A 27,169-nucleotide genomic window follows, 5' to 3' on the forward strand; every position below is an offset into this window, starting at 1 on the left:
CTTTTGATGTTGTCCGCACCATGTTGGAACTTAATTGTTCTCCTTGAATATTTTACATTAATTTCTATTAGTTTGACATAATGCAAATAGAACATGTATCTCATATTTGCAACATGATTGTTCACTGTACTCTTCTTTTAGTATAGTAGTGGTGAGAAATAGACTAATGTTTCTTGATGGTTGAATATGATGGCCCTCTTGGCGTTTGAATACAATGGCCTTCTTTGCATTTGAATATGAATGGCCCTATCGACAATTTGAATATGAATGACCCTTTCGGCGTGTGAATATGATGGCCCTCTCGGCTTTTGAATATGATGGCCCTCTCGGCAATTTAATATGAATGGACTTCTCGGCAATTTAATATGAATGGCCTTCTCGGCAGTTTGAATATGATGGACCTCTTGGCAGTTTGACTATGAATGGACCTCTCGACGTTTGAATATGATGGCCTTCTCGGTAGTTTGAATATGAATGGTCCTCTTGGTAGTTTGAATATGAATGGCCCTCTCTCTGCGTTTGAATACAATGGCCTTCTTGGCATTTGAATATGAATGTCCCTCTCGGCGTTTGAATATGATGGACCTCTCGGTAGTTTGAATATGAATGGCCCTCTCGGCGTTTGAATATGATGGCCTCTTGACTTTTGAATATGATGGCCCTCTCGGCAATTTAATATGAATGGCCCTCTCGGCAGTTTGGCGTTTGAATATAATGGCCTTCTTTGAATTTGAAAATGAATGACCCTCTTGGCATTTCAATATAAATGACCCTCTCAACAAAGTCTAGAAAATAGTATAATTTTGGAAAGTAAGAAATTTGACCAAATAAGAAGAAGCAAAGAGAAAGAAAATGGAGGGGCTTAACTTGATATGGGTGTTGGATTAGGTGAGGATGAGAAGAAGAAGAAATAACGAAAGAAAATGGAGGGAGCTTGAAAGTTGGGGTTGAAGATGAATTAAAAATTAAAATGGAATTAAAATAAAAATATTAAAAAAGAAAGAAATAAAGAAAAACTTAAAATGAAAAAAAAAATTCAAATTGAATTAACACGTGTCACATAATGATTGGTGTGTGATTACACTTGCCATTTAAAATCTGAAATTGATCCGAAAATGATGTAATAATATATGTTCGGAATAGTTTAGGGGGGTAATAGGATATTTGCATAGTTAGATTGTCTTTTTGAAAATTCAGGACAACTTCAGATGTCACTTTATGTCTTTTCTCTTTATTATTATCAAAACTATCAAACCAATAAATTATTCATGTAAACTAAAACTATCATTATAAATTTTATTTCAGACATAAACACATGAATTGCAAAGCATCAAGAAGAATGAAAATATAGACACTACTATTAAGAAGAAAACAATTTCTGAAAAATATAAAGAACGCAAGCGATATCATAATAAGATTTTATTTTTAAAAAAATGAAAATAAAATTAAAAAAATGTTCAACAAATAATTTGTAAATAGAACACTATGATATAGTCAATCTCAAAATGTATTTTTTTAAAATATAAATAGTAATAATTTAGACAAATTAAAAAGTAGTCACTTCTCTCATGTACTATAGTTTATGAGTCATTATCTCTTTTTGTTATCCGACTGTTGTATTATCAATTCTAAGGGCCCGTTTGACCATATATTTTTCAAATGATATTTGGAGAAAAACTTGATAAATAGTGTTTTGTTCATACACATTGTCATTATTTAATAAATATTTTTTGCAAATATTTCAAATTTCCAAATACTAATTTTTTCTAGTATTTGGATCAAATCTCATTATTTGAGATCTTTTAAAAATTGAAATTTTACCTCAAAGTTTGATCATTTACAAAACACCCTGTATAGTTTCTGCTTACGTTGTATTACATAATTTTTTACGTTAATTCCAAAGTAATGATGAAATACTCCGTGAATGTTAAATGATGATATGATTTTTTTGATGAAAATGATGAACAATCGGTTCAAGATAACAAAGTTATGTGTTTTGTATACTTTACGATGTATGAAATGATGCTTGTTGTACTCACTCCAAATTACCACAATGCTCTAGTGTGATAGACACTATTTATTATTGTTGTAACAAAGATCCAATTGACTTGTAATTCAAACTTATAGTTAGTTTTGATATTTTAAAAACTTAAGGTATAAATCATATTTTTCTAAAAATGTGAAATATATTTCTCAAATAATATGGCTAAATACATGGGCCAAGATTTTCATTCAAATAATATTTGCCAAGAATATTTAGAAATCTATGACCAAACGCTAGCTAATAAAGCAATTGATAATAAATTTGTAATTAGAAAAAAGGAACTCGTCCCATCGATCATCATTTAGCGGTAACACTAATTAAAATCCGCTTCTTTTCATGTCTACCAATATTTATCTTTTATCTTTTGCTCTGTTTTTCTTAATTTGGTTGAATTGAATCCTCATATATGGAATTGAACGATGGAGAAATTGAGCGGTTAGAGAGGGGTTTGTTGGTCGAACATGAAGAAGAACCAGTAATCTATACGGCATCGTTTGAGGAGAGAGAAGATAATTTCGTAAAGTATCAAACAGTTCGATGGGTATTGTATTCACTGTATCTATTATTAGCTTGGGAAAAAGGCTAATCATGTTGATTTATTTGCCCATTCGGAGATACATTTTACGCCGGGACATCCGCTCCAGAAAACTTTATCTCACTCCAAACGCCATTGTATTCTTCTTTTCCCCCCAAAATTTACTGATGTTTTGGAACTCTAAAATTAACTAATATTATTGGTAGTATGGGAAAAAGCAATAAAACTCGGTTGATTTGATAAAATTATGTTGCAAAAATGTGACATTTGCTTGAACTGCTTATAATGATGTTTTGAACACGTTATCAAGCCTTTTCTTAGAGTTTGATTTTATACTCTAGGTAACAAGACTAGTTCCATTTCCATGTTTTGGGGATTTGAAGGAGGAGAAATATGTTTTATTGCCATCAGTTGCTGACATTGCAGTTGAACAAGGTAAACGTGATTATTTGTAAACTTGATTGGGACGATAAAAGAGAATTTTAATCCTGCCAGTTCATATTTTATCTGGATGGAGTTTTTAACTCCACCTACAATGAGAACTGCAAAAAGTAAAACCTTTACAACATTCTTTTAGTTGTGACATTCAATATTTTTTGTATTAAATATATAATCTTTCTCTTAAATCTCTTAAGTGGGTGATAAGAAATTAAGGATCAAAAGTACAAGTATCTGACAAAAATAGAATGCTTCTCTTTTCAAAAAAAAGGAGAAGAAATAAGGGAAATCGAGTACAAACAAGAATGGTAGGTCAGATCCTCTTTTGATTTAAGTTTCACAATAATCTTTTGACATGATTTGTTCAACCAACACTTCATCGGGTACATGGAAAACACCACTGCTCAAAGGCATTTCTTTTAAGATGACTTCTTGTGGATTACTATATCAAAAATTTGCAAAGCCAGAGAACGGACACTTGCAGAAGGCTACTTCTATGATTCATTTCAGTTGTTAGGCTTGGTACTATATAGACATTTGAGACTTCTGAACTGATGTAATTGTCAGGGTACCTACAGTCCCATTGTGGGGTCTATTCGATAAGAATTGAAAATGTTGGTGTGAGAAGATCTCCGAGTGATGATCTCCAAATCCAAGGAATAGCGGATGCTCTTGATTTCAGGAAGGTATGTTTTACCTTAGTTATTAACTTATTGTTAAGATCTTTTTCTCTTAGAGAGATACTAATAATTCCTCTTAAAGTAATCTTACTATTGGTTTAAATATCATGTCATGAATCTAAGATATGTTGACTTGTGAATCTATGTACATTTTCTAGGTTGTTCTAACGCAACTATCAAATCTCAGAAGTAAAGCATTCTCTAGACAAGCTTCAGCTGTTGATGACACTTTGAATTTGCAAATTGGTCTTTCCTGTACTACTTTGGTATGTTGTCACTAGATCACGACTTTTGTATTCGTGATATTCCTCTTCTCTTTTATGCATTTTCAATAGCAAATATCATCATTATCAGCAAAGACTCCCTCCCTTAAGTTTCAGCTTCTATATACTATTTTGTGATTGGCAGATGTCCCCATCGAGACCCATCAGCATGATTCATTATCTCATTCTGGAGATGCTGCATTATTACAGAAGCTGGAAGAAGTTGGAAGTTCCGTTAAAGGTAAAAATATATGGCTTTCCCTAAATTAACTTGAGTATATCTTCTGCTTTCTAGTAATATATGAGAATTTATTCAGAGGGTTCAAAATCTGATTGAAGAACACCACCTTCAAACCTCAGAACATGCGGCATAAGGTACACATACATGAAGCATATACTTCAGCAGCCAACTGTGTTCATTATTTTCAATGATTATATTACTTTTCTTTTAGCTGCACAAGCGCACATTTGTTCATTTCAGATGCTTGGCAAAATGAGTTAGGATGTTTAACTACAAAAGCTGCAATTTCAGTCTCTTCTCATGAAGTGGGGTTTTCTTCCTCATTTCATACAACTTTTGGTTGTTAAACATGGCTTCTTTATAATAAGAATGCGTTGTTAATAGTCTCTAGTCAACATAGGTAGTGCTCTTGCTCATTCCAGACTGTCTCATCCAGAGTTTTGATAAATCGTTGCTGTGTTTAATATGGAAATCTCTGTTGCGATAAATTTTATTTCTTTCATATTTTAATGCTCCTTTTGTTATTGCTGTAAAGTTGCTCGTTGAGGTAAACCTCTTTAGTTGAATTACTCTTTTGCTGATCTGGAGTTCTACTTTTCCTAAGCGGCCCTTTTGCTTTGAGCTACACACGATTTTTCTCTCTATCTCCTTCTTTCTTTCTTTCATTCATCTTCTTCCCCAACGAGTTAACTTATTGATGAAGAGCACATGCCCTTATGAAGAGCATTAGTAACAGACATTCTAATCAGTTGTCACATCGGGAATCTATTTCAGAAATTCTTAAGGATTTGATGTTTCATCTTGTTAGCTTTGGTGCTTATCCATATTCCGGCATTATATCGATAGTTGTGAACTATTCAGTTAAAAACAACTCATAACAGTTGTGAAACTCTAGAATCCATCTAATTGTTTGCTTATCAAGGTTAATCCACTACTTTCAAGGCTTTAAACGGTCATGTACCAACATGCTTGGTTGTCCAGCTACATCGAATTATAGGCACTGATTATGCTGGTTGTCTCCTTTCCTACACTAGTCTTGACAAGATAATTGTATCACCAATAAGCTTTACTTCAACAACTTTGTCCGGAGTCTTCGTTCTACAGTGGTTCCTACTCTGTTCCTATCCTTATCTATACAATAATTTAGAAACATGTGCTGCTAATATATTTATGTTTTTCTACTGTCCACCTATTTTTCTGTAAGCAGCAATGTTAGCTCTGCCCCTTCCCGAGCATTCATTAATTCTATTGAATTCCCTTTCAACGAGCATATATTCAAACTATCTATTATGTCTGACTCTCTTGGACTAGGTTCTTTACCCTTATCCATCCGTTAAGATGCAAGAACATTTTCCTATCTTGCACCGCACTAGGCGCCGATGTGGTAGAACTTAATTCTTTTCTCACAATTGTCCCTTGTCCATGTGATGAAATCCATTTCTCATTTTTGCCACACTGGGTTAATCTTGTGGTTGTTGTTAAGAAGAAAAAATTGAATTATGATTGCCTCTTCAACTTAGTAATACCTGTACGGAAACAGCAAAATGCCAAAGTCCCTCCGAGTCACTGCTGAAACTTCTCTTACTATCATTCTTTAGAAGTCAGCTCTAGAGCAAGATTGTTAATGTGAAATTCAACCACACTCTAACTGAGATCCATCAGTATAAAAGAATAAAGAGGGAGTCAGAGAGAAACTATTGTCAGGAATTGCTGAAGTTACTTCCTGCTTTAAGGTAACAATAGCAATAAATGTGGGATATAGTTGTGGAGCATTTGCTTCTGCTAGAAGATATCGAGTTTTGGTATCTCAATCATCTGATAGAGACAGGTTGAACAGGAAATTGTTCCCTTCATACCCCCCCATACAGGAAGTTACTAATTTGGAATGAGAGGATACTTGAAACAACATTTGCTCAGTATAGGTTCCTCTCAATCTATAGCTTCTACCGATCTATGGAGTTCCATATAGTTGGTGTTAGGATGAGTGCCTCAACGACATCTTTTGATGGCACAACTACTGTTTAGTGTCTTACCAAGGTAAGATTAGTTTGTCTAAAATTTTCCCGATCCATGTCTGCAAAGACTCGTTAATCAATTTTATCAGATACAACTAACAAGCTTCTTCCATTGTGTATATAAATTGTATTTCCTTTGAATGAAAATCTATGTTTTTCTTAGATTGGTATATTTCATAGACATCTGAAAAGGCAGAGTTTTGTCACAAATGCTAAATATGTTGGCGTTTTGATACTCCTCTTTGGAAAATTCACAAATAATCACTTTTTTCAGCACAAGTAATTGAAAACATAGCCATTACTATGGAGCTTCACTGAAACGCTACGAGAAAGACAATTTTTTTGGCCTAAGTCATTCACAGCCACTTAGAGTTGTCCTCATATTTCACTCAAACACTCAACTTAGGAATGTACCTATTGAACACTTAAACTTTAAAAAATTTATATCTATTTGACACAAACTGACAATCAATTGAAAAATAAAAACGCGTGTATCTCAAACACGAACTGATAATAGTTTTACCAATAATATGATGACACGTGGCATTACATTTATTTTTTTAAAAACCTCTATTTAATTAATTCATAAAGTATTTTAAAAAATTAAAAATTAATCTATTTTTAATTAAGGTCTCCCCCTCCCCACTTTCCTCCTCCTCCTTCAGAAATACCCATTTCTGATTTTCCATGGAGCCGGCGTCGCTCCATCTCTTTCTTCTCTTCCATTGGTATCAACACTACAATGACACACCTTTGTTGTCTATTCAAGCTAAATACGCATTCTCTTTCATTTCAATAGCATTAAAAAATTTCACTCGTTGCCTCCAACTTTTATATATTAGAAACTATTTATTAGAATTGAAAAAAAAATCAACAGACTTTTGCCCAAAAAATCTATTCATATTTTTTTCATCATTGTAAATGAAACTTCTTCGAGATATTTGAGACGTAAATCGATATAAGAAAAAAGAGGAAAACATGAAAGAACAATGAGGGTGAGAGAAAGAGAGGTGGAGGGAGTGTGGAGTGTGTGCCTATGTAAAAAAAAAGAGATAAAATGGTGAAAGAATAATATGATAGAAAGAGGGAAGAAAACGACTGCCCTTTTTTTTGTTATTAATTTTTTTAAAATTAATTTAGGGGTATAAATTAAGAAAAAAAAAGGAAAATATTATTTTTAATAAATTAACGCACTCAAAGAAAGTGAATTATACGTTTTTTGCCATGTCAGCATTTTGTGTCTAATAGGAATGACTTTTGAACAAATAAAGTGTTCAATTGGCACAAAGATTAGTTGAAGTGTCTAAATGAATTATGCGGACAACTTTGAGTGACTGCAGATGACTTAAGCCTTTTTTTTTTAAAAAAAGGATGACATGGTGTTATTATTCAAATATTTAAATTTGTTTGTAAATATTTTATTTTGCTATAAAGGATTACTTGGTCCTTGTATAGGTGGTTTGGTTTTGTATATTTTTGCATTGAATTAAAATAAATATTTTATTCAAAATCGATTTGATAAATATAAACGTAAAAGAAGGTTGATATAAATATGAAAAAATACTTGAATAAAATAAAAATAATAATCTCTAAACAAGCTTGATGTAAATGGTGAAACTGAGACATTGATATAGTTTGTGTTTTAAGCCATTCATAACAATGGCGCATGGCTGCAACAACAATGTCTTTTCTTCGTCTTTGATGTAATCATCCCTGAGTTTTTTTTCAACAACTTGGAGAATTCTTCCATTGCGATGCAAGTACCGAACTCAAGCAAGGAAGAAATGAAAGTCATTAAGTGCAGCAGATAACAGGAAGTAAGCAAAACAATAAACAGTAATAGATTAGTACTACAACCATATAATTCTACATCGAACTACACAAATCAACCTATATCAATACAAAATCGAAGAACACGAAACTACAAACATAGCACTCCGACTACTAGTAAGTAGTAAGGGCACCAAGACAATACACTCCTACTAGCATGGACTACACTCCTGCTATATATAATTGTAGCATTTTTGCGGATTAAGTAGAAAACAGATGAGCACCTCATATGGTGAGAATTTCACTGCTTTGTCAAATTCAATGTTAGACATGATTGATCCTTCTAAGCTAGTACAAAGCTTTTCCCTTATTCAAAACCTGCTAAAATAGGAATAAGGATATTTTTCTCTCAATCTGTTGAATAAAAGTTTGGATTTCCTAGACATCACAATGTAAGACATATGTAAACATGTTATATATAAGATTGAGGAGGAGAGAAATCAAGAAACTTCAAGCAAGCAGTTTTGTTACTGCCTGTTTATTAATGGAAACTGCCTGTTTATTGATGAAAGAGCTTGATTATGTTCGGAAGATCTTCCAAGGGAGTGAAGATCTCAAAGGCTGATGTCTTGCATAATCAAGCCCTTTCATTAGGGTTTCCTCACCCCATTCCTTCGCCCAAGACATGACCACGTCCTTAAAGAAGCCAAACATTTTTTAGGCATGACTACGTCCTAGACAGTAAAACTGCATCTCAATTGTCCTTGAAGGGCCTTTGAGACTTGGACCTGGCTTTATAAGATTTTGATGAATACCACAAACAACATGACACCCATGCAAGCATGCATCACTGCCTACCCAACTGCAAGTATTATTGGCATAGTCAAAGTTCAAACACACAAGACACATGCATTCTCTACACAATCCCTTCTTCATCGAACAAATTTTGCAGACGCAATCCTCAACAGGAAAAAGCATCATGCAATATATGTTTTGACACCTTTCAAGTAATAAAACTTCAACCAATTCCGATGTTAAAAGGCAGGTATTTTCCTATAAGAAGCTTCCAAGACCTGTTCTTATTGCAACCAAACATTATAATTGGAACTTACTGGCAGTTCAAGTGAGTCAGTTTGGTAAAATGCGATCTCTCATCTAGTCTGTTCTAAAGGCTAAAAAACTCGTATTTCCTTTCTGGCATTGTATAGGTTCCTCAAGTATTGTTTTGTTGATTCAATTGTTTCATCATCAAGTTGTTGCTCAATCTGAGCCAACATAGGAATAGGATCGAGACTATCCTTTTAAGTATTTTTAGTTGCCTAGAAAGCTTATATGCTCTTCCTCCAATCCTTTTCTCCAAAAGATTCAAATATCCCAAACCTCTTTGCCTCGAATCACTTGACTGACCATCAACAATTCTAGGTTTCACAGGCTAGTCGGATAGGGAAAATGAATTGTTATCCGAGCTTGTAGTCCTATGAATACGATTAATAAATGTTTCCTTATTGACTACTCAACTGTCAAGATTAAAATTTCCACCAACATGGTTTAAAAATGCAACACCGCCGTCACCAATAGGCCTAAACCTGCTAGAATTGACCAAATAGTTCCTTTTCTGCAATTCTCTTACGTAATAAGCTTATGTGCATTTCCTACCTCCCTATTCTCCAAACATTTCAAATATCCCGAGCCTCTTCCCCTCAAATCACCAGACCGACCACAAACCAATATATCTAGAAGAATAAAGTTTACAGAGAGATTAAAAAACTTACAAAATGGAAAAGCAAGAACCTCTCTCTCTCTCCCTCCCTCCCTCCCTCCCTCCCTCCCTCTCCCTCTCCCTTTCCCTCTCCCTCTCCCCCTCCCCCTCCCGCTCTCTCTCTATCTCTCTCTGTCTCTCTCTCTATGACAAAGCATAAAAGAAAAATTCTATCTCTCTCATATAGTTGATTAGCTCCTTCACTAGACAAGGATGTATGAATTCTCGCCACTCTCTTTATTAGATTATCAAGTCAATATATTTTACCATTAACAGAACAAGTGATATGTACATGTTCAAATCACACACTAGCTTAACTGAAGTTCAAAGAATAATTACAAGAGAATATTTATTAGGTACTTAGGAAACCACAGAGGGTATAGTAAATCATAACGTAATCAAGTTTCGAGCTCGGACAAATGAAACATGCATTTTTCTACAAACAAGTACCAACATAGGCGGTTATTATTGAAGTCACAAAAAAAAAACTATGGTTTGTTTTAGACCACAAATTTTAAAACTATTCTTTCTTTCTTATACTCCATTCGAGTCAAGGTCAAAACTAGATCGAGAAGTATATGCTTGAAAAAACCCAATATCTTCCATCTGAACCCTACATATTTTCTGAGAAATTCCCTAAATATGTATGCTCAACAAACTCTAGAATTCATAAACCTCAAATTTTGAATCTGCCTCTTTAGCCATAGGTGATCTGTGGCTGAACATCAGGACTCCATCTGTGCCAAAGGCTATCCATAAAATATAATATACTTTATATATTCGAGCATACCTTATTTAGGTATAAGTCATGCGGAAAAGAAAACTAGAGCTAAACGATGCATCAATGAATGAACTTGAAGGTATTCCAAAGACCTATTACCATTTAAATCAATGAAATTTAGTTTTATTTTTAAAAAACTTGCAATAAAAGTAAGTAGTTGTCACAGTTACTTGAGAAATAGTCAAAGAAGAGATTAGGTTATACCAGTAGTTGTTTGCTGCTTCCTTTCTACTTAACAAGCCTGAAATTTCCCTATGCAATTGCATTTTCATTCGCTGTAATCGCAATATATATTCCCCAACCTCTTGAGCTCTTTCAACTCCTTTTCTCAGTTTCTAGTAAGCACAGTTTGGAGGGTCATTCAGAATACTTTTTCTCAAGTGTCTATCTCTTCCGCCTAGCCAGGCGCTTCAAACTCCCTACCTCTCCTAGTGCATCATTTGCAAGACTCTGAATCATTCGTGTCTCTGCTTCTTTGATCTGTACAATGCTATCCAAGAAATCTATATCATCTTTCGTTGATGGTTTCACAGACTATTCATCTTTAATATTGGTAAAAAAGAAGCGTTAACACCATTTGGAAAATGATAAGCAGACCTTGTATCTTTTCGTCCACTTGAAGAGCTCACATCATAGAAGGAAAAGGAAAACTAACAGGAGGAAAGGTCGACAAGCCATTGCTGCCTGTTAATTACAGAAAATAAAAAATAGTAAGATAATTGATATGCTTGTGTCAACGAAAGAAGAAGTGGAAGCTGTATGAAATGTAATCCTTGAGAACGAAATACATTCAACAGGCTTATAAGTAGGAAAATAGACATAGATGAACAGTGCAACCAGGATATAAATCATTCTAACAAGTAAAATCACCACGAACAATTTGATAAACTTGGTCATAGACTATAGGTTTCTTGAAGACTACCAACACCAATAAATATTTAATGAAGAGAAATTATATCATAAGACATAAATGAGCGTAAAATAGTCAAAAACACTTCTTAACTAGTGTTTTCTTAAGAGGCGTGTAAAAGAGAAACACAATAGATAATTTGAGATGGAGTTATATACGCCAAGAAAGATTCAAATTATATCGTTACTCCTAAACTATAAAATTTGTTTATGTGTACCCTCAGTAATAATTTGAAGCATTCTCCCATGAAGAAATTATATCCAACAACCTATACTCCTACAGTAATTCTTCCATGGTGGAAAATGGTTAGTGGGTGTGGTGTATTTGATACAAATGATATTGATGGGGTATCTAACAAGTTGAAATGTAAACAAATGATATATATAAGATCACAAACATAAAGGGTATTTTTTTAAAAAAATTTCTTATAAATCTGTTTTTATTAAGTACTTGAAATAAGCCTTTTGCCTCCACATCAATTCACTACTTCTCACTTGCTTAATGCATACTTATTACATCCCGGCTTGAATATGGATAGTGATACCTTCACTAGGACACGGGAAATAAGGAATATTGTTGTTTACTTTCCCCATCCATAAATGTTCTATCACAGTGTATAAAGTTATATTCAGAATTCAAAGTTAATGAGTCATTGAAAGATCTATATACGCAATATATGTAACTGCTCTATCATTTCAATAATCGCTATTACCATGATGACCTTTTTATGTTTGCTAGTGGTTATTGTTCTTTTTGACCATCTTAGTCCCTAGGGCGCGAACATCGACAGTGTTTAGGTGGCTCTATGGTATGCCCTAATAGGGATCACCACCTTCATCATGGCAATAGTAGCTGCAGAGACAGGTTTGAAACAAAAATTCAAAGGCTATCCATGGCATTCTTAATAGGACAACACAGAATTTCATAATAATAAGCCACAAAAATAGTCAACTATTTAAAGGATTACTTGGTTTAGAAGCAAGTTATGCAGGGATCACGGATTATTCATGAAGGGTTCTTACTTATTCCATACACTATCCCGCGTAACACAATGTATACCTTATATAGGTATTAGTTATGCGGAAAAAGAAAATGAGAACCAACATTGTATTGAATAATGTTGAGTTTTCTATGGAAAAAATAAATCAAACCTAACCTTGAATTGAATAATACTAAGTTTTATATGGAAAAAGATAAATCAAATCAAAACATTATAACTAGAAGGTATTCCAAATACAAATCGTTCACTAACCATTTACTATATAAAAAGCAGCAACAGAGAAAACAAAGTAACAGTCATAAGTACTTGAGAAATAAGCAAGTAAGAGATTAGGTTATACCCGTTGCTTTTTGGAATGAACATTCTCCAACATCTTAAGCTCTTCCAGTTTATTTCCTCTGTTTCTTGCAAGCACAGCTTGGAGAGTTTTCATTAACATTTTGTCCTTCTTTCATTCATAGAAAATTGACCTCATCTTTTTTCGATCGTTTAACTAATTCAATAGTTTTGCGAGCAGTGAAAAAAGCTTTACCACCAATTGGATATCTTTTCATCCGCTTATGTCATAAAATGAGGATCTGAGAATAAGAGTTGAAAATTACTCAACCGCTAATTCTTCTTAATTCATAGAGGTTAAACAAGAGAAATACTTTGAAACATCACACAAGGATCAATTCTTGTTTTCTTGAAAACCGCATTTCCAGCCTCTCTTTTAAACAAATATTCACTTTCTCAACAAATCCTTTAGCAGGATTTTGCTAGGTTTTGGTTGATTTTCTTACCATATTTGATTTTTGGAGTCCATTTGAATTGCCTTTAAAATAGTATTTTTGGTTTGATTTAATTTAGGTCATTTTGAACTTATTTTAAGAGTGTTTGACCATAGATTTTCCTAATAATATGTGAGGAAAAAATTGGTAAATAGTATTTGTCCATACAATTTGTAGTTATTTGATAAATATTCCAATTTAACTAGTATTTGAGTCAATCTCATTATTTGGAATCTTCTAAAAATTGAAAATTTACACTAAACTTTTATCTTTTACAAAAACACTCTCAATATTATATAATTTTTTACGTGAACGCCAAAGTAGTGATGAAATATTCAGTAATATGAAAGTGATGATATGGTTGTATATGAAAATGATGAACAATCGGCTCAGGGTAAAAAAGTCATGTGATTTGTCTACTTCAAGATGTGTGGAATGATGTTTGTTGCACGCACTCCAAATTATTACATTGCTCTAGTGTCATGGGACTACTTGTTATTTGTTGCAAAGAAGATCCAATTGAATTGTAATACAAACTTATGGTTAGTTTTGATAGTTTTTAAAACTTATTAATATAAATCATCTTTCTAAAAAAATGAAACACATTTTTCCAAATACTATGGTCAAACACATAGTCAATTTTCACCCAAATTTTCACTCAAATAATATTTGCCAAGAATATTTGAAAATTTATGGTCAAACGCTAGTCAAGATATTTATAACCTTGTCAAACGCTTCCTAATTAACTGTAAGTCATTTTCTGACTTATTTTAAGCTATTTTTATATTTGTCAAATATTTCAGAAAGTTAAAAACTAACTTAAAATTAGGTTTCACTAACTTATAAGTCAATCAAAACACTCTCTTAATCTTTATCGGAAGGAAACTCAAAGTATTACCATAAATGCTTTTATTTTTTCGAAAAGAAAATATATTTTTCTTAGAAGAAAAGTTTGAACCTCTGTAACCTGAAGTCTCCTATTCGTATACCAAGAACACAAGAGCATCCACAGTGTAGACATTTAAGAGTTTTGTCTATGGGAGATTTTTCTCTCAAAAGTTTGAACATATTTTTTTTATTAGTTTTTCATATGTATGTCGGTTGGCTAAACTATATAATAATATTATATTTTTGTTGTTAGTTTTGTCACTTAATTTATCACCGTCTTAATTTGCAATTGTAAAATTCTACATGAAGCTCTAATTCTTACGTACCCAAGTACCCAACAAATTTCTCAAGAAAATTAATACCTTGTTCTTGACGGTCTATATTTTTTACATTTTTTCATCAGTTCATTGTTGCCGTTGTTTTCACTTTGAATTACTTTTTATATCCCTCAATTTTGAATTAAAAATCAAACTCTCCTTAACTTCGAATGATAGTTATGTCTATTTTATTTTTAACATTTCTTATATTATTAGATATAAAAATCGGGGCAAGTCGAGCCCAATATATATTAGCTTAGTGATTTTAATTTAGGGTAAACCACATAAATTTTCCTAATTTAGTTCTTAATTATGAAGATTTTCAATAGTTTCAAATAATACTTTCTCTATAATATTTTATGCTTAAGATACATGAATCTGAATGTGAGATACATTTATCTGTGGAATTTTAAAATTAAAGTACAAAATTTATTTATTTAAATGAATTGGTTGTAACTGATTGCCTTAATTAGAGGAGTTATTGAGAATTTTCAAAATACATAGATAATTAATTTTATTTTATTATTCTTTGAAATAGTAAATTCACTAATATTATTAATATAAGATAAAAACATGTATATCTTAGTAATGTAATTTGATTAATTTCAAATTATTACTCTTAAAAAAATAAATTCATTAATTTGACGTATCTATTATCAATATACGATGTATCCAACAAACTAAACACTTAGATACACGAGTGTCATACAAGTACATTCATATGTGTCAAAGTATCTAGCATTAATTTCACTGTTATACGTATCTAGTACTAGTTTTATCTCTCTCTCTCTCTCTATCTATCTATCTATCTATCTATCTATCTATCTATCTATATATATATATATATATATATATATATATATATATATATATATATATATATATATATATATATATAAAAATTAATATTTCATGTATCTTTATGTATCAATTGCATACGTTATATCCAAAATATGTATCTAGAATACATAATAATATACATTTAATTATGTGTACTGAAATATGAAATGTAGGTGAAACACATGAATTTAGGAACAAATCACGACGGTAGAGTATCTGTCGTATCATTAATATCATTGTGTAGTTAAAAATCATGTATCCGAAATTTAATGGTGGATACATATACATGTTCAGATACCTCATCACTAAAAATACAACTCAAATCTTAATTAAGATTACTACTTATTAGATAAACATGTTTCAAGAGCTATATCAAAGTAATATTAGTATTACCACACCCATGTCACAATAACGAAAGAATGCCTTAGAAGAACACTAGCAAACAAAGACTCGCTACGATACTCCTTTGTAACATTTGTGTTGTGGCATAACATAATTAAAAATAAGGTCCATTTCTTCCGGATAAAAATCAATCAAGACTCACTCTGAATTGAAAGTTTTCTATGTAGCAATTACTTTAATTTGATCTCGTTATAAATGAAAAACAATCAAGATCCACTCTGAATTGAAAGTTTTCTGTAGCAGTTACTTTGATTTGATCTCGTTATAAATTAACAATACATAATAATATTTGGGTTCAGGAGAATTTGTCAGTCATGGTGATGATATCTAGAGAAGAAGATAGTAGAGTAGTTATTGTTGGAATGAAATTGTACGATGAAATTCTTGAATAAAAAAGGATGAGATATAATTGAGTGATAAATATGGGATGGGAGAATTAAGAGATAGGGGTTGATTTGGAGTGAAATAGTTAATTAATCAGTTAATCAATCAATCCTAATTTTAAGGGGTGTGAGTATCTAATTGTATCTTCAAATAATATATTAATATATGATATAAAATACTAAAAGTGATAATATATGTAATTGTTTGAAAGTAAAATTAATATAATATATAGTAGTGATATATGTTTAATAAGGTAGTTTATCCTTTAATTTATATGATACACATAAAATTAGAAGATTTAGTTAAATTTTTAAATATTTTTGTTGTTAATTATTTCTATTACATTTTTCGTACTTTTCTAATAATATTGTGGCTTACATAGGTGATATTTTGAGAGTTAATGAATTTTTTATATATTTTTAAAAATATTTTAAGTTATTAATTATTGTAATTTATGTGGTACATGGGAATATTTTAGAGTTGATCAATTTTTAATTAATATATATATATATATATATATATATATATATATATATAGCTTAAGTATATAATTTTAAAATAACATATGCTATTTCTCGTATCCCAATTTATGTGGCACGTGTTAAATGTTGAGAGTTAATCAAATTTTTAATATGTTTTTGAATACTTTAAGTTGTCATTAATATTTAATAGTACTCTTTATGTAACTTTCAAATGATCTATGTTACTCCATTGTTCCCATTTACGTGGCATGCGTGAAATTTTGATAGTTATTCACAATTTTAATATGTTTTTTTAAATTATTATAAGTTGTTAATTATTGTGATTTATGGTACTCTTGATGTAATTTTCAAATAACATATGTTATTCCCATGTCTCAATTATCCAGTACCAATTTTGAGAATAACAAAATTTATAATCTTTTAAGTTGATTTTTTATACTATTTTTGTAAATACATAACATATAAAGAAAATATTAAAATAAAAATAAATTAAAACAAATAAAATGGAATATAAATAAAGGAAGTTGAGAAGAATGGGAACCGGTCAATTGCTGACTCGCTGACACTTAGCTTCTCAACATTCACATTTATAATATATAGTGAAAATAATATATGTTATTCCCATGTCCCAATGATCCGGTACCAATTTTGAGAATTTACAAAATTTATAATATTTTAAGTTGATTTTTCATACTATCTTTGTAAATACATAACATATAAAGAAAATATTAAATAAAAATAAATTAAAACAAATAAAATACGGAATATAAATAAAGGAAGTTAAGAAGAATGAAAAACCGATCAATTGATTAGCTCACTCGCTGACACCTAGCTTCTCAACATTTACACTTATAATATATAATATTTTATTTTTTATTTTAGATATTTATAAATTAGGAGTATTATTTAAGTTCATTAACATTATAGGTATAATAATTCTTTCATGAATTTTATTATATCGTTCAATACTATTTTTTATCATTTTCATTTTTAAATGTTTGTATACATGAAAAAAATAAATCATTGAAATGTATTATAACCAATTTGAAATTATATTTAAAATAGAAAAATTAGATTATATCTCTTAATTGACGGACACACTAAAGCAGACTTGAACTTACCTGTAACCAATTGAGAGTTTGTTTGGTTTTGTTATTAATAACTACTTATTTTCAAAAATATTTATTTAAAATAGTTTTTGAAATAAGAAATTTGTATTTGACTAATTCATTTAAAAAGTATTTTTTATAAGCAAATTTTGTTTGACAAATATTTGTTTAAAAGTGTTTTTGAAAATTAAATTACGAAAAATGACAATTGTATTAAGTATACAAAATGAAAAAGTAACTTAATTTATTAGAACTAAATTTCATCTAAATATTAGAAATTACATGTAGAATATTAAGTTTTGTACTTTAATCAAGAACAAGGTGCAAATTGAACTTTTAAGCATGCAAGAAATAATTACTTGTTATGGCAATATATATACTCTAAATTTAATGATATAACACGTTTAAATATATTTTAGTATTATAACATTAAAGAATAATGAACTCAACATATACACAATCTGAACAACTTTAATGTATTGGAAATTGGAATCAAGCTTTACAAAATCATGAATAAAATTATACAAAAATATTACTTCTTGTGAAAATTGTTATCATGAAAGAAAAGATTACAATTAAGAATCACAAATTCAAAATTATGGAAGTAAAACTTAAAAACCGCCTTATTTTCCTTTCTCTTTTCTTTTTGGGACTATTTCCATTAAGTGTGTATTTGTTTTTTCTTTTTTTTTTCTTTTTAGGAATAATGTACAAGTACGTCCTTAACCTATATTCGAAATCTCAGAGACATACTTATACTATATTAAGGTCCTATTATCCCCTAAACTTATTTTATTAATAATTTTCTACCCCTTTTCGTCATATGTGGCACTATCTTGTGGGTCAAATGCTGGTTGACTTTTTTTTCAAGCTAGTGTCACGTAGGCCGAAAAGAAATAAAAAATTACTTATAAAATAAGTTCAGGGATAATAGGATCTTAGTATAATATAAATATGCTTCTGAAATTTCGAACATAGATTGAAGGGATACTTGTACATTTTTCCTTTCTTTTTACGTATGTGGGTTGATGTTTGTTGTAGTATAGGTGATAGAATTCTTTTTTCTTTTTTCGTGCAGATTGTTGTTGTAGTTTTTTTTTGGGGAGGGGAGATAAATATAGTTTCAACTATCATAAATGCTATCTAAGTATTATTTGGTGTACTTTCAGAACTCGGATGTTTTTACCGTCTTGGAATGTATATATCTTTTTTACCGTCTTGGAATTTATATATCTTTTGTACTAATGGTAGGACACGTATCTCGATCTAAAACACCAATCAAAAATTTATTAAATTTCAATTCATAATTTAAAGACCCACCCAAATTAATTTTAAAATTCACCCAAATAACATAGTACTCACCCCAAATTATAACCCAAAACACTTCTTCATCTTATGTCGACTTCTTCGATCTTCTCAAGAACTTCTGCCCAAATTTTCATTTTTCAAGACATTGTCAATAGAAAGTGATCCTGCAAAGCCTGAACGAGCTCCACCCTCCACAAGTAATTAATTAAAATCTTCAATTTCATTCCCCACTAAAATCCTAGAACTCCCCATTCACATTTACAAATTCGACCGTCGCTGATCAACTTTTGTTCGCCCTCTTGCCATTGTCAAAGCATCGATATTGGAATGATGATAAAAAATCAGGCTCAGGTTGCAGTCATGAAAAGCAGGCCCATGTCACAGTCCATAAATTCAAGTCTCATCTGAAGAATGAAGACAAACAGGTCGCAGGAGCTGTCTCTATAGTCAAATTCGGCCCAATATTCAAGACCCAACATTCAGATCAACATTGTCAATCAAGAAAATCCATTCACTCATACTCATTACATTTCATGGTCTTTTGTACATAGCATGAGATTCAATTCTTATATGCTTCTTCTAAAATTTGTATAGGTGTGCAAAGTTGGTCAGCTCTCTAGATTATTTTAGAGTTTCTTCCATTTTGTATTAGGAAAAATAGTTGCTTCTTGTTCAATAAAATTAACTCAAAACATTTCCCCATCAGCCTTCATTGTTTCTTCTAAGTTTTCCTACAACCGAAAAAGGTAGTTTAGCTCGGATATGAAATCTCCAACTTAACCCTCGTCGACGTTCATAAACTCGTTGAGTATCTTCGCGATAAGCTTGAAGTTTTAGCCATGTCCTTCGCTCCCGCTATCGTCGTCGACGACCTGGTGGAGCAGCAGTAGATGCTCCAGTTGTGGATGAGAAGAGACGGAATTTGACGTAGTAACCAATGAATTTTCGAGTTATGCTAATATATATATAATGAAAAGCGAAGAAGACGAGAAGGATACGAGAGACGACAACGGTAAAAGAAGCCATTGAAGAAGAAGTGAGGAAAACATGAAATAGAGAAGGGTTGCATTCCCTTTTTTTTCATTTGTGTCAGGATACTCGTGAGTTGTGGGTTATAATTTGGGTCAGATGTTTTGAGTTATCCGAGTCAAAGACAATTTAATTTTTGAGTAAAAGTTGAATAATGTTGGATAGATCGATGAGACAATGACACGTTTATCAACACTTCAAAATTTATTTAAATAAATAAAAATATATTTGACACATATAAAATTATATTTGTATGCTATAGTTATAATTTGCATAATTGCGCTCTATAGCAAAATTTATGTTTGTTATGGAACATCAGATCTATTTAAAAATTGTAGGCAGCTTTAATTTGTAGAAAGTCGCAGCCATTTGATTTGTATAAATTGAGCATCTATCTATGAACATTGTGTTTGTTTATGGGGATGTTTGTTGTATTTATATATCAAATCTCTCTCGCTTTATGCAAACACTAAATTTACATTGTATTTTGTATAATTTGTGCTTGTATAAAGCGAGAAAGATAAAAGAGAACTGGGTAAGGAAAGATTTGTAATATATAATTATAAGTGCATAAGACGAAGAGATGTATTTGTATATACAATTTTCTTTCATTTTATACAAATACAAACATAATTTATATATTTATATTTGTATAAAATAATAGACAAGAGACATATATGGGAAAGAGACGAATAGCAAAAGTGATTGCTATGAATTAGAATTAATAAAATTGAAATTATAAATTTAAAATAATATTGTGTAGTTAGTGGGGATGGTAGTGCAGGTTAATGTTTTAGGTAGTTTAGGTCTTTGTTTATCATTATTATTAATTTTATATTTATTTATTTTCTATTTTTATTTTTGAAAGATGAAAATATAAATAATGATAAATATAGAAATTAATTACTTATAAAATATAGAAAAATTAAATGATTAGCCCAAAAACAAAATGCAACTAATAGATATACTAATATCATTAGTTTATATATCAAAATTTAAATTAAAAGAAAGACATTCTTTTTGTAACTTTTTCTTTCTTTAATAAAATGGTTAAAAAAAATAAAAAAATACTTGTCTTAAAATGTGATTCTAATTTTGTAGTTTCCTAATATTTCAAAATAAACTTATTAAAATGAGAAAAAATTAAAATATTTAATTTAGATATTAGAAGATATATATTTAAGCACTAAAAATTAAGTAAAATTTTAAATTCGATCAAACATTACATATCTATAAAATCAAAATAAGAAAGTGTTAAATTTTTTCTTTGATTTAATTTTCTATTTTGGTTTTACTATGAACACCCCAAGTAAGAGGTGGTGTTTGAAGTAAAAGTAAAGCGAAATTTGAAAATGAATCATATTTTAAGTTAACCTCGTAAAATTTCTCATCTAAAAAAAGAATTTAGCGGAAAAATAACTAACAAATGTCAATACAGCTATCACTCTAATAAATAATTCAAATATGAAACAAATAATGAAGTCACTCGTAACTAATACACTCTCTCCTTCTTTTGGTTTTTTTCCAAAAAGAATTTCATTTTATTATAATTAGAAACAATTCAATTTTAGGATGTAAATGAAATAATTTATAATAAAAAATCACAGGTATTTTTTTTAAAAAAAAACTCTTGTTTTTAAACATGGTGTAAAAATTAAAACATGTCATATAAAATTGAATAGATGAAATATAAAAATTTCGATAAAAGAAGATGTTTATCGTTTAAAGTGTTTTTAGTGGTAGTAAAGAGAATACAGTGTAATAAATAAAATAATTCCTTTATTATTTAAAAAAAAAAGTGTTTTTAGTCGGATACAATGCTATGAAAAAAATTATTCCTTTATTAATGACAAATTTCAAATTCAAAAAAAAAATCAATTCACCATAAGAAAAAGTATTCAACTTGATTTCTCTTTAAAAAAGAAATAAAGTAAACCTTCATTTTTCTACTAGTGGTCCATGCCAAAATTCAAATATGCCAACTAAAACTGTGTTTCTTTTCAGCAATATTCCATGAAAACAGAGGCAAAAAGACAAAAAAAGTACAACCACATAAAGCAAAGAAATCAATAATGGAAGACATAGACATTGTATTCCACAACAGCATCACCAGTTTTCAAATCAAAATTATGAGTCTTCGCCTGAACGTAACCGCGAGCAAATCGGAAAAGTCCACTTCCCCCAACAATAGGCATTTCCCGTACAATCGACGCCACCGAATTCCGTCCCAAAATACTTAAGCTACTCCCATTATACTTTCCTTCAATAAAAACAAAGTTGAGTACCATCAATAAACCAACATCATTTATCGAAGCTTGTGCATAAATCCCTTGGGCTCTTCCAACAATTTTTGAATTTGATTCTGGTCCAACTGTTAAAGGATCGTCAATCATTGCCGTTAAACCAAATCCGGTGGCTGACCGGTTGGTCACGGCGGCTTCCGCTATTCTCACGGCGGTTGGGTTTTTTCCACTGACTATATCATGGAAGTAGAAGTGAAGGTGGCTAAGTTTCTCTCTTTTTAGACCCATTGCTTTCTTCGATAATATTCTGGAAAATTCATGACAGTTTCCATTGGTAAGGACGGAAAGGAGAACGATGAGGAATAAAGGTGAACAAAGTTTGAACATGATGATTTTTGTGCAATTCAAGATTATAACTCTCTAGTAGCTAACATATATAGTACTACGGGTGGGGTGTTCGGTTCGACTCGCTTCTACGAATAAGAATAAAGTGAAGTTAAAATTAAAGTATATAACATCTTCAAATCAGATAATGATGTGTTTCACATTTTTTATTTATATTTGTTTTTAAATTTTAAAAAAAGGGTCTTTCGTTATACTTTTTTGATATATTTATTCATACAATTCAACTTTATATATATATATATATATATTTGTTTTTGTACAGTTAATTATTATGTTATAATTTTTATTAGTGACGCCTACATGATTCCATGTGTATATGTTTTTATTATAGATTTTCATAGCTAATATATAGTAGTACAGGCGGGATGTTCGATTCGACTTTTTCTACTTTGATTGAATGATTTTACAATGCAAATAATGATAAAATGAAGTTAAAATTAAAGTATAAAACACTTTAAATTAAATAATAATGTTGAATTAATTCACTTTTGGCATGATATTTTTTAAACTTGATATTGTTAAAACAGAAAAGGGTTATAAATACCCCCTATACTATATGAAAAGATTCAAAAATATCCTTCATTCACCTACAAAAATACCCCTCAATTCATCTATTTGGTCTATTTCTATCCTTAAAACTAACAACCTTTTAAATATATATATATTATTATTATCACTTATTAGGTGTCAATTTTTTAGCGGATAAATTAAATCCCAACCCATTTAATTTTTGTACCCACCCATTTTAATGTCCATGAACCAAACTCATTTAGAAGACACGAAAATGACACCTAATAAGTGATAATAATAATATATGCATATTTAAGAGATTGTCAGTTTTAAGGGTAGAAATAGACCAAATAGGTGATGAGGGATATTTTTAACTCAATAGGTGGATAAGGGGTGTTTTGGACCTTTTCAAATAGTATAAGGATATTTTTGACCCTTTTTCCTTGTTAAAAATATGAATTATGACAATTAGGGTTCGTTTGGTAGAAAATATTAGAAGAAATAGTTCAAGTATTATGTGTGGTATTATTTAGTATTATGTTTAGTATGAATTTAGGGGTCGTTTGATACAAAAATTAATAATGCAAGGATTAGTAATGCTGGGATTATTAATGCAGGGATTAATAGTGCAACATTAGTAATGCAAGAATAATTTTTACCAAGTGTTTGATTCATTGTTTCCCACATTATCTTGTGTTTGCATTAAAACTAGAGCCGTCAATATGGACTAGGCGTCGTTGGGCTGGCCTGGCCTAACCCGGGATTTAATAGGGGTGGGCTAAGACTTTTAGAGCCCATTAAAGAAAAGGGTTTTTAGCCCGGCATGAATAAGCCTGCTGATTTGAGAGGCTTGAGAAATATTGATAGGGCCGGCCTGTGGGCCAATAAAAATTAGTTAAAAAATATAATATAATATTAAAATTTAAAAATAAAGAGAGTCCAAAATCAAAACAATTAGGTTAATATTTCTATTTAGACATTTATACTTTTAGTTGAAAAAAATTTAATAAATATCAAGAAAAATGCACAAGTACCCCCTAGACTATGACAAAAATCACAGAGACACACCTTAACTAAACTAAGGTCCTATTACCCCCTAAACTTTTTTTTTTGTAATTTTATACACCTTTAGTCTTATGTGGCACTCTATGTGACTCCACGCAATTGAGGCGCGTCGGAGATCCAGACCCAGGAAGGGCCAGACATGAATCGGAAAGAGTAACTTTCCTCATAGGAGAAAGGGTGCGCGCTAAAGCTAGAGCAGCTCTTTTTCGCGATATAAAGTGCTCTCTGAACCGAACGTGAAAGTAGTTTTCCATCAGACGGCTTTTCCTGTAACTCTACTCTCGAAGTCAAAGAGGTGCACAAAATTACAAAAAAAAATAAGTTTAGGGGGGTAATACGACCTTAGTAGGGTGTATCTTTGGAATTTCGGTCATAGTCTAGGGGTTACTTGTGCATTTTTCCTAAATATTATAAATATAATTTTATTTGTGAATTTGATTAACAAGTAGTGATATTAAGGTCTCATTTGTTTATATTAAGATTAAGACGTCTGAATTTGAATTTGAATTTGAATTTGAATACGCATTTAAATATTAAAATGTGCATTAAGATCTAGATGTGTAAATCTGAATATTAAAATATTGTCTTTGAATCTGAACACTAAATTATTAGGACAGTTTGTTTTCAATATATGAATGCACAATTGAAATTAAACGTTATATCAATAAAATATTATCAAAACCTTGGTAGTAAAATAGTTTTTTTCATATAAAATAATATTTTGAACTTTTTTTTTACCGTAACAAGGTAATATGATTTATCTTTCAAGAACTCAACATCAAGTTACATCATTAATATGATTATTTTTTGCACTCAAATACTTTGAGAATATAACATAATGCAATTTCAAATAGTTTATATAGAGTAGTAAATATATAGTTTAGGAAATTATTTTGTTTTATTTTAGAAATTTATTATTGTTATCGGTCAAATCACTAATACTTTCTTATTTTTTGAAACCGTACTAAATATTATATCATGGAGTACTTATCAATTAAAATATATTGATTAATTTTTTAAAGTAAAAAATGTATATTAGTTAATATGAATAAAGGAAAATTATTATGGCAAGCATGTAATTAAATACTAATTAAATAAGAAAATAACTTTTAAGAATTGTTGTGATTTAGTTGAATTAAGATAAGAGTCTTATTTTTAAGTATGATAGTGTTAAGGGTGTGTTAGAGATCTGATTCATTCAGATCTATCCAGACCTATTAAGAGGCTTACAAGAAAATAAAACAGATGAACTTAATGAATTGAATCTGAATAATTAAGATTCAGTTCTTAAAAACAAATACTCTGAATGATTAAGATTCAAGCCACATTAAGTGCAAACAAATGAGGCATAACATAATATAATATTGTTTTGTCGATATTTATGATAATATTTTTAAATCATAATTTATAATTTAAATTAATAATTATAAAAAAATTTAAAAAGTGGGCTGGCCCGACAAGCCTGTAGCCCACGTACTTGTGGGTTGAGTCGATCATTTTCTGGCCCATACAAAAAATGGGCTAGCCTAGCCTGACCTGTTTAGTCGTTTTGAGCAGCAGATTTTATTTCTGGAAAAACAGGCTGAGACGACAGAACCCACGACGGAACGTCATGGGCACGACGGACCGTCGAGGGTGTCTCGTCCCAAAACACTTAGAAATTCTGAAATTTGGGTGCTGAAATCGACTCTCTGAACTCTGTGACGGACCCGCAGGACGGACCGTCACAGGCACGACGAACCGTCGTGATCCACCGTTTCAAAACACTTCAACTCTTGAGAATTTGGTACAGGAAACGATTCTCTGAACGTCGTGACGAAAGTGCAGGACGGACCGTCGTAGGTACGACGAGCCGTCACAGACTCCTTAAGGAAATCGAGTCTCTGACGAACCTGCATGACGGACCGTCGCGAGCGCGACGGGACGTCACAGGTTGCGTACTCCCAGTGGAAGTCGGAATTCTGGTTAAGTTTTAAAGGGGCGTTTTGGACTATTCCTGCTATAATTATATATTTCGTGGATCTATATTAATAACTCAATTTCTTGGGGGATAAAAGAGGTAACCTTAAGTTAATTAGTGGGCTATTATTGTCATCTTTTATTCTTAATTATATACTAATTAGGGTAAAAGAAAGAGGGTTTGAATAAAGAAAATAGAAAGAACAAGAAAAAGAGAGAGAAGGGAATCGATAGAGAGAGAGACGACCGAGAAGGGGAAAAACACAAAGCTTTGGGAAAATTTGCTTGCTTGATCACGAATCTTCGGTGGAGGTTGGTTATGGTTTTCATGCTTTCATAGTAAACTCTTAATAGAGAATGATATGTATTGGTAGTATTGTAAACCCTGCCATGTGCTTAATTGTATGCATGCATGAACGTGATTATATAATTGTGATTATATTAAGCATGATGAAGTTATTGAATCCCAAATCTTGATAAAAACCTAATCTCTTTTTAATGATGATGCCTTGGTAAGGGAGAAGGCTTGATGAACTAAAGTAATGAGATTGATGATGCCTTAGTAAGAAAGAAGGCTTGATGAATTGATGGAAGGAGATTAGGGGATCGGGTGTCACGAACCGACACGTACAATTAGGGGATCGGGTGTCACGAACCGACATGTAGAATTAGGGGATTGGGTGTCACGAACTGACACGTAGAATTAGGGGATCGGGTGTCACGAACCGACACGTAGAATTAGGGGATCGAGTGTCATGAATCGACACGTAGTATTAGGGGATCGGGTGTCACGAACTGACACGTAGATTTAGGGAATCGGGTGTCACGAACCGACACATAGATTTAGGGGATCGGGTGTCACGAACTGACACATAGATTTAGGGGATCGGAGTGTCACGTACCGACACAAGAGGATTAATGAATATTGAGGGAGCGGAGTGTCACGTACTGACACAAGAGAAATAAAGATAATGAATCTTGAAAGATGTTAATATACTCAATCTAATGAACATGATTCCCAA

General features: G+C 31.1%; 2 protein-coding genes and 1 long non-coding RNA gene across 5 annotated transcripts; 1 reads left to right on the forward strand and 2 right to left on the reverse strand.

Annotated features, from left to right (window-relative positions):
- The first annotated feature begins 2,259 nt into the window (after window positions 1-2,259).
- LOC109120756 (uncharacterized) lies at window positions 2,260-4,767 on the forward strand. Its single transcript, XM_019214795.3, has 6 exons — window positions 2,260-2,716; window positions 2,921-3,014; window positions 3,585-3,703; window positions 3,856-3,963; window positions 4,106-4,201; window positions 4,278-4,767. The coding sequence occupies exons 1-6, from the start codon at window positions 2,582-2,584 to the stop codon at window positions 4,332-4,334; spliced, it is 609 nt and encodes a 202-aa protein (XP_019070340.1). The 5' UTR covers window positions 2,260-2,581; the 3' UTR covers window positions 4,335-4,767.
- A 2,994-nt stretch (window positions 4,768-7,761) lies between these two features.
- Window positions 7,762-13,238, reverse strand: LOC104648439 (uncharacterized). 3 transcript variants are annotated; one of them, XR_742463.4, is made up of 4 exons: window positions 12,777-13,238; window positions 11,124-11,210; window positions 10,731-11,006; window positions 7,762-7,984 (listed from the first exon to the last, which is right to left on the reverse strand). It is a non-coding gene; the product is annotated as an uncharacterized lncRNA (long non-coding RNA). The 3 variants fall into 3 exon arrangements; XR_002028117.3 differs by having other exon boundaries at window positions 10,731-11,210; XR_011210756.1 differs by lacking the exon at window positions 7,762-7,984 and having other exon boundaries at window positions 10,286-11,210.
- An 8,703-nt stretch (window positions 13,239-21,941) lies between these two features.
- Window positions 21,942-22,894, reverse strand: LOC101245673 (dirigent protein 22). Its single transcript, XM_004243642.5, has one exon. The coding sequence runs from the start codon at window positions 22,593-22,595 to the stop codon at window positions 22,032-22,034; it is 564 nt and encodes a 187-aa protein (XP_004243690.1). The 5' UTR covers window positions 22,596-22,894; the 3' UTR covers window positions 21,942-22,031.
- Window positions 22,895-27,169: the final 4,275 nt, after the last annotated feature.

This window comes from Solanum lycopersicum, chromosome 7 (genome assembly GCF_036512215.1).
Source record: "Solanum lycopersicum chromosome 7, SLM_r2.1".
Taxonomy (NCBI): domain Eukaryota; kingdom Viridiplantae; phylum Streptophyta; class Magnoliopsida; order Solanales; family Solanaceae; genus Solanum; species Solanum lycopersicum.

What these genes read in the sequence shown, in the direction of transcription:
- LOC109120756 (XM_019214795.3), top strand. Translation starts at nt 2,582, where the DNA reads ATGGGTATTGTATTCACTGTATCTATTATTAGCTTGGGAAAAAGGCTA. An exon ending in ATCTCACTCCAAACGCCATT is followed by an intron (nt 2,717 to 2,920) that starts GTATTCTTCTTT and finishes TTTATACTCTAG; the next exon opens with GTAACAAGACTAGTTCCATT. An exon ending in AGTTGGAAGTTCCGTTAAAG is followed by an intron (nt 4,202 to 4,277) that starts GTAAAAATATAT and finishes GAATTTATTCAG; the next exon opens with AGGGTTCAAAATCTGATTGA.
- LOC101245673 (XM_004243642.5), bottom strand. Translation starts at nt 22,595, where the DNA reads ATGTTCAAACTTTGTTCACCTTTATTCCTCATCGTTCTCCTTTCCGTC.